Source organism: Lolium perenne, chromosome 1 (assembly GCF_019359855.2).
Source record: "Lolium perenne isolate Kyuss_39 chromosome 1, Kyuss_2.0, whole genome shotgun sequence".
Lineage (NCBI taxonomy): Eukaryota > Viridiplantae > Streptophyta > Magnoliopsida > Poales > Poaceae > Lolium > Lolium perenne.
In genome coordinates, this window is record NC_067244.2 from 130,922,061 (window position 1) to 130,934,563 (window position 12,503).

Below are 12,503 nucleotides of genomic sequence, written 5' to 3' on the forward strand. Positions count from 1 at the left end.
AGAGTAGACTGCTTTCCTATGATATACTCTCAGCAAGCACCATGGATCGACTTAATCTATGGTGGAATGACATCTATGATACCAGAGGAGAAAAAGGAAGTTGTGTCAATGGCAAGGCAGCATGTAGGCACTAGCCAGAGCGGCATGAAAGCTGGGAAAAGAGCAAGAGCAGCATGCCCACACGCGAGGGTCACACACAGATACAAGACAGAACCCTCGATCCTCAATTCCACTATAAAACACGGCAACGGGGCGTGTGTTCTCCACACTACTTCTGCCTGAGTGCCACTACACACCACCATCTCCATCACTCAATCGATCTCATTTGAGCTGCCATGGCCGTGAGCGACACCAAGCTGGCCGATGCAGAGAACCCTGCGGCCACAAAGTTCAGCGATGACTCCGACGTAGACTTCGCGGGCCGCGCCAACTGGCTGCGGGCGGCGGTGCTGGGGGCCAACGACGGCCTGGTCTCCACGGCCTCGCTCATGCTGGGCGTGAGCGCCGTGAAGCACGATGTGCGGGCGATGGTAGTGTCGGGGTTCGCGGGCCTGCTGGCCGGGGCGTGCAGCATGGCCATCGGGGAGTACGTCTCCGTCTGCTCCCAGCGGGACGTGGAGCTCGCGCAGCTGGACCGCGACGGCAAGCGCGGAGGCGACGAGGAGAGGGCGCTGCCCAGCCCCGTACAGGCCGCTGTGGCGTCCGCATTCGCGTTCTCGGTCGGCGCCTTGCTGCCGCTGCTGGCGGCCGGGTTCATCGTCGGGTATAGGCAGCGGGTGGCCGTGGTGGTCGCCGTGGCGACCATGGCGCTGGCGGCGTTTGGGTACGTCGGGGCAGTACTCGGCCGGGCGCCGGTAGCCAGGTCGTGCGCGAGGGTTGTGATGGGCGGGCTCGCGGCCATGGGCATCACCTTCGGCCTGATGAGGCTCTTCCGTGAGCTGGCCGAGTAGCCTTCGCAATGAGAGCCTTTGCACGCCGAGACGCAAGCTTGCATGGAAGGGATCTACTCCAGCAACAGCTTCTGCTGGTGGCATACTAGTTGTGGTTGCTGTTAACTTAGATCTTTTTGATGTTTTGTTGTTTGGAAGATTAAAAGGTTCTCTGTCAATGTGGTTGTAGGAATAAGATCGCTCATGTAGTAGTTAGAATCACTACTATATATATGGATCACCTTATGACGAAGGGAAACAAGATTTTATTTCGAAGTTCCATGAACACCTTTTGAGTTGGGATGGCTCAGCCATTATTGGTCGGGATTTCAATTTGATTAGATCACTGGTAGAAAAAGGGGCTTTAGTCCCGGTTGGCAACGGGCTTTAGTCCCGGTTGCGCAACCGGGACTAATTAAGCGCGACTAAAGGCCCCCCCTTAGTCCCGGTTGCTTATGAAGCGGGACTAAAGGTCCATCCGCCTGGTTTCGTCCGTTTGGGCGAAAATATCTTCCCAGGTGAATTTTACAAAAAAAATTCTAATTTTTTTTCCACTCCATTTTTTTTTTCTATTTTTTCAGTTATTTGCATAGTTTAGTCTCTATCTCTAACTACACTTATCTCTAGTTAAATTACTTACTCGTGGTCAAACTTCCCGCGCGGTCACCCATCCTCCCACTACTCTAGCACTAGCACACTTAACTTCCGAGTTTCATCCCTTCCCGCATCCAAGTGCTTCGCGCGCATGTATGTGATATTAGTATCATATCAATCCTATTAACATATGTTGGTAATAAATAAAAGTAATGATGTAATAATAATCTTGAATAAATAAATAAACATTAACTTTTTAATTTGTATTATTTTTAATTTTTTTAATTTTTTTTGCCAAGCCTAAAAATTTGAAAATCTAAAAAATGGGTAAAAGTAATAGTAATCTTTATGCATGATACAATTATTAATTTTAATTTTTTGAAAAATAAAAATAATATAAAATCCAGAATTTATAGCAAAAACTAAAATCTTCCTGCTTTCATATTTTCATTTGGAATTTTGAGAATCTAAAATTTGGCAAACCGGGTAAACCCGGGTGAATTCGGAAGTAACTTTTTCCCACGATGATTTTGATATATTATACGTTTTTTTCGACGTCGTATGCAAAAGTTATTGTGGTTTTACCATTTTTCAAAACTTTTTTGCAAAAAAAATGAAAATGAAAATTTGTTAATTTTCCCTAATACTAGGTTGCATAACATACAAGAATCTGAAAACATTTTATTTTTTTGAATTTTCTATCATTTTATTTTCTATTTTACAGTGCTAAAAAAGGCGATCCACGGGGGGGAGGGGGTGTGGAGGTGCGTGGGGAGCCAAAAACCAGAAAAAACCTTTAATCCCGGTTGGGGACACCAACCGGGACTAAAGGGCAGCCCACCGTAGCTCTTTTAGTCCCGGTTGCCCGAGCATTAGTCTCGGTTCACCAGCAGAATCGGGACTAATGGGTTGGGATGGAAGACCTTTTTTCTACTAGTGGATCTCGGTCGGACAAGAGTAATAGTGTTGTAGATTTGAGGTGGGCTGACAAGTTCAATGCCTGGATTGGGATGGGGACATGGTTTTGCTTAGTTCTGAGTAGTCAAGTCCTACACCATTAAATTTTGTGATTTGTGCACTTAAGTTGTAAGTTGGATTGAAACTGAGATTTTTAAGTTACAATTGATATTTCAACTAAAAAGAATATCTACGGACCCTTAGATTTCCTTTGTGATTTGTACTAATGCTAAGTTACAACATAGGTTGGAACAAAGGTTTGATGATGTCACCGAGAACTAATTTAGTTCTCAGTCCACTAAAAATTATTCACACCCTTAATTAAAATTGACCTCTCTACCAAGACACAAGCTTGCATGGAAGGGATCTACCCCATGCCGGTTTAGAGACTCACAAATATTTAGCTGGAGACCGACTTTCATGATTAGATATGCTAAGAATTTCATGAATATGAACTTGTGTGCAGTTTTCAGTAGTAGTACTTTTTAAACGTACGAGCTTTGTGGAGTCTTCACGTTCAGACGTCCTTTACTCAAGCTTTGGATTGATCTAAAGAAAATCAAGCATTTCATTAACAAGTCCAGTTTTCTTTTTGACTCAAGGGGAAGGACATATGCATGAATAAGTTACTATCATAGTGATCTCATTTACTAATTTGTAGAGTAAAACATTCTTTAAAAATTGTGATATTATGGTAAGCATAGCTAGTTATCACAACCATATCTCATGTCATTAAAATGTCTAGTTGTTATTGCATGTAGGTGCATGTTAGACTAGCCACAATGGGAGTATCATAGGTAGCATCATGCATGGCATGTTGGCAAAAATATAATGTCACTAGTAGAAAACAGGACTTTCGTCCAAAGCCACTGGGAGCTTTAGTCCCGGTTTTTAAAAACCAACCGGGACTAATGGATCGCATTAGTCCCGATTCGAACGGCGCGGGCGACGCCACCCTCTAGTCCCGGTTCGTTAGGAGCCTTTAGTCTCGATTGGTAATACCAACCGGGACGAAAGGTCTTGCGGCAGAGAGCGCCAGGGCCCGAGCACCTTTAGTCCCGGTTGGTATTACCAACCAGGACTAAAGGCCCATCTCTATATATATACCCTGCTCTGCCCAAGTGTGAGCCACACTTAGCTTTTTTCATTTCTTAGCACAAGAGGTGTATGTTGTTTTGCTCTCTCTTCTTATGAACACGAGGTGCTCGATGAAATGCCTAAGAGCATTTGCCACTTGAGTTCACACAAGAAAAGCCACACTTAAGCTTTCTCCTCTCTTTTTTCTTCTTGATCGAGGTTAACAGTTTGATTCTTTTATCCGTCATTGATAAAATGCATGTGTGTATATATACATGGCTTCAATATTCATGATGTTCTGTAATGGTTTTGATAAGCTTAATTATATCATGCAGATGAATCCGTAATGGATGTACAGTGACCGAAGCCATCATGACTTCACTACGGGCCTGAAATTTTTTATCGGTGTGGACGAGGAAAACAAAAGGGATGGTTTTATGTATTGTCCATGTGTTAACTGTCAGAATAACATAAATTACTCTTCCTCGGAAACCCTTCACACCCACCTTATGCGGCTCGATTTCATGGCCAACTACAGTTGCTGGACCAAGCACGAAGAAAGAGGGGTTATGATGGAAGACAATGAAAAAGAAGATGATGATGACAACGATCTCATGTTCCCTGAATACGGTGATACTGCAACGGGGGAAGCAGAAGATCAAGAGGCATCAGATGAGCCTGATGATGATCTTGGTCGGGTCATTATTGATGCAAGGAGAGACTGTGAAACTGAAAAGGAAATGTTGAAGATCGACCAGATGTTAGAGGATCACAACAAATTTTTGTACCCAACTTGCGAAGATGGCCAGAAAAAGCTAGGTAGACTGGAATTGTTGCAATGAAAGGCAAAGAACGGTGTGACTGACTCGGGATTTAAAAAGTTGCTGAAAATAATTAAGAAGCAACTTCCAAGAGGTAACGGATTGCCCGCCAGTATGTACGAAGCGAAGAAGGTTGTCTGCCCTCTAGTATTAGACATGCAGATACATGTATGCATTAATAACTGCATCCTCTACCGCAGTGAGTACGAGAATTTAGATGCATGCCCGGTGTGCACTGCATTGCGGTATAAGATCATACGAGATGACCCAAGTGATGTTGAGGGCGAGCGCCCCAGGAAGAGGGTTCCTGCCACGGTTATGTGGTATACTCCTATAATACCATTGATGAAACGTTTGTTCAGAAATAAAGAGCACGCCAGGTTGTTGCGATTGGACAAAAAAGACCGTAAGAAAGACGCGATGTTGAGACACCCCGTTGATGGGTCGCAGTGGACAAAAATCGAGAGAAAGTTCCCGGAATTTGCAGATAACGCAAGGAACTTAAGGTTTGGTCTAAGTACAGATGACATGAATCCTTTTGGAGAACACAACTACAGTCATAGCACATGGTCTATGACTCTATGTATCTATAACCTTCCTCCTTGGTTGTACATGAAGCGGAAGTTCATTATGATGCCAGTACTCATCCAAGGCCCGAAGCAACCCGGCAACGACATTGATGTGTACCTGAAGCCATTAGTTGAAGAGCTTCTACAGTTGTGGGCCGTAATAGGTGTATGATGTCTACGCACGCTTCTATTCCTGTAGACAGTGTTGGGCCTCCAAGAGCAGAGGTTTGTAGAACAGCAGCAAGTTTCCCTTAAGTGAATCACCCAAGGTTTATCGAACTCAGGGAGGTAGAGGTCAGAGATATTCCTCTCAAGCAACCCTGCAATTAAGATACAAGAAGTCTCTTGTGTCCCCAACACACCTAATACACTTGTCAGATGTATAGGTGCACTAGTTCGGCGAAGAGATAATGAAATACAAGTAATATGGATGAATATGAGTGGCAATAGCAATTTTAAATAAATATGGCAGCAAGTAAACATGTAGCAGAACTTGTTGGAAACGGTGCCAGAAAATAGCTTGCTGGCGTGGGAGGCAATTCTCTGTGGTGTAACTTTTCTATTCGGAAACAAGGCCTAGGGATCCTACTTTCACTAGTGGACACTCTCAACAATGATCACATAAATAAATAACTTCTCTTCCTTTGTGCTACATACAATCTTTTGTTGGATAACAAACACCATTCATTGTGTAGGGCTACAAGAGCTCCCTCAAGCCGGAGTTAACAAGCGCCACAACATTCAGAGTTCATATTTAAGTAACCTCTAGAGCATAATAGACCGTTGCAATTTAGACCGAGTACTAACATAGCATACACACTGTCACCTTTAAGCTATGAAAGGGGAATAGATCACATCAATACTATCATAGTAATAGTTAACTCCATAATCTACAAGAGATTACAATCATAACCTACGCCAAGTACTACATGATGCACACACCGTCACCTTTACATCATGAAGGAGGAATAGACTACTTTAATAACATCACTAGAGTAGCACATAGATTAATAGTGATACAAAGCTCATCGTATGGATCTCAATCGTGCAAGGCAGTTCATGAGATCATTGTATTGAGGTACATGAGAGAGAGATTAACCACATAGCTACCGGTAGAGCCCTCAGCCTCGAGGGAGAACTACTCCCTCCTCATCATAGGAGACAGCAGCGGCGATGAAGATGGCGGTGATGTCGATGGAGATGCCTTCCGGGGGCAATTCCCCGTCCCGGCAGCGTGCCGGAACAGAGACTTCTGTCCCCCGAACTTGGCTTCGCGATGGCGGCGGCTGCGTAACTTTTCTCGTCCCGTGGCTTATTCTTTTAGGGTTTTCGCGACGGAGGCTTTATATAGGCGGAAGGGCAGCCTCGGAGGAGTCCTGGTGGAGCCAGACCATAGGGGGGCGCCCCCCTCCCTTGGCCGCGCCGCCTTGTGGGGTGGGGGCCCCCTGGCTCCCCTCTGGCCCCTCTTCGGTGCTCTGGAAGCTTCCGGGAAAAATAAGATACTGGGCGTTGATTTTATCCAATTCCGAGAATATTTCCTTTGTAGGATTTCTGAAACCAAAAACAGCAGAAAACAGGAACTGGCACTTCGGCATCTCGTTAATAGGTTAGTTCCGGAAAATGCATCAAAACGATATAAAGTATGAATAAAACATGTAGGTATTGTTATAAAACTAGCATGGAACATAAGAAATTATAGATACGTTGGAGACGTATCAGTGTACGTGTGAGGGACGAACACAAACAGGAGGAATTTGACCTACGAGCGCTGCTTTTCGTAACGATCAATGATTGGTCTGCTCTTGATAACCTTTCAGGACAGTCAAACAAGGGATACAATGCATGCACGCACTGTTTAATGTATATTTGGATAAATCTAAGAAGGTCGTCTACCTGAGGCATCATCGATTTCTTACGCGTAACCATCCCGTAAGAAAGAAAGGCAAGTATTTTAAAGGTGAGGCACATCACCGGAAGAAGCCTGTCCACCGTACTGGCGCTGATATATTTGGTATGGTCAAGGATCTAGAAGTAATCTTTGGAAAGGGTCCTGGCAGACAGTCTATTCTGAATGACGCTTTCGGACACGCGACCATGCGGAAGAAGGAATCTATATTTTGGGAGCTACCCTATTGGGAATTCCTAGAGGTTCGATCTTCAATCGACGTGATGCACGTGACGAAGAATCTTTGCGTGAACCTCCTAGGCTTCCTGGGCATGGGAAGACAAAATATACACCGGGAGCACAGTAGGACCAACAATGTATGAAAGAACGAGACAACATGCATCCTGAGAATGAGACAAATAAAGGACGTCATTACTCCAGCTACGCTCTTACAAAAGCAGAGAAGGAAATATTTTTTAAATGCCTGAGCAGTATCAAGGTCCCGTTTGGCTTCTCGTCCAATATAAAGGGAATAATAAATATGATAGAGAAAAATTCCAGAACTTGAAGTCTCATGACTGCCACATGATAATGACACAATTGCTTGCGATTCCATTGAGGGGGCTTCTACCGGAAATTTTTTGAGTACCCATTGTGAAGCTATGTGCATTCCTCAATGCAATTTCTCAGAAGGTAAACAATCCATAAAGTCTAGAGAGGTTGCAGAATGATGTGGTCCAATATCTTGTTAGTTTTGAGCTGGTGTTCCCACCATGCTTCTTCAATATTATGACGCATCTCCTCGTTCACCTGGCCGAAGAGATTTTCATTCTCGATCATGTGTTTCTACACAATATGTTCCCCTTTGAGAGGTTCCTAGGAGTCTTAAAGAAATATATTCATAACCGTGCTAGGTTAGAAGGAGCTCATTGAATTTTGTGTGGACTTTATTCCTGACCTTAAGTCGATTGGTGTTCCTGAATCGCGACACGAGGGGAGACTGAGTAGAAAAAGCACGCTAGGAAAAAAAGAAATGATAAGTATGGACGGGCATTCTTTCACTCAAGAAGATTACACAGTTCTACAAAGTTCCACCTTGGTGACTCCGTATATCAATGTACACAAGAATTTTGTATGCTCCCAACACCCAGGGCAGTCGGACGAATGGATTACACGTGAACACATGGAGACTTTCAGCGATTGGTTGCAAAAACATCTCATGAATGACACCACTGTTGGAGATCAACTTTACTTGTTGGCAAAGACACCATATTCGACTCTATTGACTTTCTAATGGTACGAGATAAATGAGAATACATTTTAGATGATCACCCAAGATAAAAAGAGCACCAACCAACACAGTGGTATCCTCTTTGATGCAACAAACAACAATGTCCAAAAGGACACATATTATCGTTACATAGAGGAGATATGTGAACTTGACTATGGACCTTCTTTTAAGGTCCCTTTGTTTAGGTGCAAATGGGTCAAGATAACACGAGATGGGGTTCAGCTAGACAAGTTGTATGGAATGACAACAGTGGATCTCAACAATCTTAGTTATAGAGACGAACCATTCGTCCTAGCCAATGATGTGGCTCAGGTTTTCTATGTGAAGGACATGTCTACGAAACCGATAAAAAGAAAGAAAAAAAAGCAAATGGATACATCATACGATGAGGAAAAGCGCCACATAGTTATTTCAGGAAAAAGAAACATCGTGGGAGTGGAGAACAAGACAGACATGTCAGAAGATTATAATAAGTTTGATGAAATTCCACCCTTCACAATGAACACTGACCCGAGCATCAAGTTAAATGATGAAGATGCTCCATGGTTACGGCCGACGCGATCATAAGCAAGGGACATACGCGAAGAAGGAGTATCTCAATATGGAAATCAATTTCCCACTTCTTCTGGTGCAATTAATGTAACTCTATGTAAGGTATTAACACTAGATGAGAATGCTTGGGGACATTGATTTGAACAAAAGTGACATTTATTTGAACAAAGTGACATTGATTTGTATGAGAGGGAGTTTACAGGATAGGTAGGCATTCACAGGTTTGAGGGGAAATTTTCCCGGGGCAAGTTCCTCGAAGATGTCGTAGGGCGTGCGCACCAACGACATCTACGAGAAGCTCCGCCACGGGAGATTTCCTAACCCTTTCCTCCAGCCATGGGGACTAAGCTCCCTACCTTCTTGGTTGGCTTGTTTTTTCTAGTTAAATAGAGGTTGTGGCTGGCCTACCATAGAAAGAGTTTGCAGGATAGGGAAGAGGATGCTGCCAGGAATAGACCAACAATGGAGATGGAGGCATTCACGGGCTTGCGGAGAAATTTTCCCGACGCGAGATCCTCGAAGATGTCGTAGGGCGTGCGCACCAACAGGAGATTTCCCAACCCTTTCCTCCGGCCATGGATACGAAGCTCCCTACCCTCTAGGTTGGCTTGTTGAGATGCTTGCAATTATCGTCGCTCCTTTTATAGGCCCGGCGCCGCTTCCTCCTTCGTCTTGTTCCTCTGACAGGGTGTCGTATGCTACATGCCTTAACTCATCGAGCAGTGCGTCCACCCACGTGTCCTTAACCTGCCGACATCTTTGTTTGATGGCACAAAAACCCACATTAATCACGGTTGCACCCACCAGCCGGGACTAAAGGTTGCCCACACGTCCTTATCTCACCGACAGTTTTGTTAGATGGAACAAAAAACCTTTAGTCCCGGTTGCACCCAGTAGCCGGGACTAAAGGTTGGCTTGCCAAGAAAAACCTTTAGTCCCGGTTGGTTCCTCCTCCTTATCATCATCGACATCATCCACGATGAAGCCATCCTTCTCGTACTTGTTTTGTCCCTCCTCTGCTCACCACCAGCTCTATCTTCGTCTTGTTCCTCGTCATCATCATCATCGGCATCATCCACGATGAAGCCATCCTTCTCGTACTCGTTTTATCCCTCCTCTGCTCACCACCAGCTCTGGCTTCCTCTTATTCCTCATCCTCATCTTCATCGTCGGATCCACGATGAAACCATCCTTATCGTACTCGTTTTCTCCCTCCTCTGCTCACCACCAGCTCTGACTTCCTCTTCTTCCTCCTCCTCATCTTCATCGGCATCATCCACGATGAAGCCATCCTTCTCGTACTCAAATTCAAACACTTATCATGTTGAAAGCTTTGTCGGAATAAAAATTATGCAAAACATATAAATTAATGCATTTTAAATTGAAAATGGCAAAATGGTTAATAGTTTGAATAATTATTTTAGAAAACAAAAAATAGTTTTAGATTAATTATCCAAATTCAAACACTTTTCATGTTGAAAGCTTTGTCGGAATAGAAATTGTGCAAAAGATATAAATTAATGCATTTTAAATTGAAAATAGCAAAATAGTTAATAGTTTTAGTAGTTAGAATAATTATTTTAAAAACATAAAATGATTTTAGATTAATTATCCAAATTCAAACACTTTTCATGTTGAAAGCTTTGTCGGAATAGAAATTATGCAAAAGATGTAAATTAATGCATTTTAAATTGAAAAATGGAAAAATGTTAATAGTTATAATAATTATTTGATAAAACATAAAATGCTTTCAGATTAATTATCTAAAGTCAAACACTTTTCATGTTGAAAGTTTTGTCACATTCAAAATTATACATAAGTTATTTAAATGCATATTCAAACACTTTACATAAGGAATTTAGATAATTAAATATTCATAAAGAATAAATTACATTTTTATTAGATAGAAAATTCTTTTCTGAACATTTTGATATACTATATGTTATTTTCTGCTATGAAATAAGGCGGGAAACAAAACAAAAATGAAAAAAAAATCCAAATCACCCTTTAGTTCCGGTTGGTAATACCAACTTGGACTAAAGGGGTGCATGTGGGCGCGCACCCAAAAGCCGCACCAAAAATACCTTTAGTCCCGGTTGGTGCCATCAACCGGGACTAAAGGTCCCCCTTTAGTCCCGGTTGATGCCACCAACCAGAACTAAAGGCCCCTCCACTATAACTGTCTCCTCTCCTTCTCCGCGCAGATCATTCGCGCGGAGAAGGAGACTGAGATGCCGCCAGGCTGCCGATTTTCCTCACCACCGCCGACGCGCCACCGCACTCCTCCTTCGCTCGCTGCCATCCTTGGCCCTCCGTAGCCACCGCCACTTCAGCCGACACGCGCGTCGACGCCGCCGCGTGCCCGGCCTCCTCTTTCTGCATGCCGCGCGACCGTCCGGCCTCCTCCTTCTGCCACCGGCCGTCGTCGCCACCGCCGCCGGTGAGCCCGCCCTCTCCTCCTCCGGCCACTTTTTTTCTTCTTTTTTATTTATGTGGTAACAAAACTTATATGTGATAAAAATTTGTTATATGGTACAAATTTTATTATGGTAATTTGTTATGGTAATTTTTTTTGTATATTATGTTAATTTTTTTTATGTAATTTTGTTATGGTACAACTTTTATTAGGTAATTTTTTATTATATATAGTTAGTTTAATTGTATTAGTATTATGTTAGTTATATATTAGTGTTAGTTTTTTGTATTAGTTTGTTTATATTAGTAAATATATGTATTAGTTATATTAGTGTCCTCACCGCCAACACCACCATAGCCGACACCGTAGCCGCCACCGCCACCGCCACCACCACCGTAGCCGCCACCGTCCTCCTACACACCACCGTAGCCGCCACCGCCGCCCTCCTCGTACACCACCATAGCTGCCACCGCCGCCGCCACCACCACCATAGCCTCCACCGCCACCGCCACCCACCACTGTAGCCGCCACCCTCCTCCTACACACCACTGTAGCCGCCACCCTCCTCCTACACCACCGTAGTCGCCGCCCTCCTCCTACACCACCGTAGCCGTCAACATCACCGTAGCCGCCGCCACCCTCCTCCTCCACCACCATAGTTGTGTTATTTCATTTTGCAAAGTACTTATGCAATTAATAACAATATATATGTATATATATGTGTGTGATTATATGATGATTCCTATAACTTGCAAGTCTTTGCAGAAACTATGGACGGTGACAGAGACGAAGTACAAGAAGAATTCATGGTGAGCCACATAGTCGGTGGATATGATATCACTGCAACATATCTGAATGACTTCGATGAGGGAGCGGAGGATCTCGAGCGAAGATATGGCTCCGGTGAACACGAGGCACGCCAGGCTCCCTTCCGTGGAAGTTTGGGTTTCTTGGGGAAAGGAAGATATTTCCTAATAAAATCCACGAGAGGAGGAAGGCAAGGGAAGTAGACCGGTTCGCGGAAATAGAAGAATCTTTGAGGGAGGCGCAACAACAAATGAGGTCACAACAAGCCCAAATTAACGAAGTGCATGGCCAACGATCTAAGGGGCAGCATGACGATCCTGCATTCGATGCTATCACCTGCAGCAATGTCAGCATCGGAAAAGCAGCGTAGCTTCCACGCAGCTCAAGACTAATGATGATCAGGTGATGTTGGCTCCTCGCTACACTATGGATGATATCACCGAGAGCCAACATTGTGAGTTGCCTGTCAAAGTTGTGCACATAACCATGAAGGTGACGGTCGGCCTTATCTTACGTGCTGGATCTACAACAACTTACTATTGCCTTCCGGTTCCATATGGCTATGTTGTTGCCGGGGTGGATGAAGTGATGACAGGATTTGAGCC

At 43.9% G+C, this 12,503-nt stretch overlaps 1 protein-coding gene and 1 pseudogene across 1 annotated transcript; both read left to right on the forward strand.

Annotated features, from left to right (window-relative positions):
* Positions 1-259: 259 nt before the first annotated feature.
* LOC127302431 (vacuolar iron transporter homolog 5) lies at positions 260-1,215 on the forward strand. Its single transcript, XM_051332901.2, has one exon. It carries the CDS (start codon positions 336-338, stop codon positions 948-950), a length of 615 nt encoding a protein of 204 aa, XP_051188861.1. The 5' UTR covers positions 260-335; the 3' UTR covers positions 951-1,215.
* A 2,956-nt stretch (positions 1,216-4,171) lies between these two features.
* On the forward strand, positions 4,172-8,766 carry LOC139833032 (uncharacterized; annotated as a pseudogene).
* Positions 8,767-12,503: the final 3,737 nt, after the last annotated feature.

Excerpts from the sequence above, each read along its gene's own strand:
- LOC127302431 (XM_051332901.2), top strand. The coding sequence starts at position 336 with ATGGCCGTGAGCGACACCAAGCTGGCCGATGCAGAGAACCCTGCGGCC.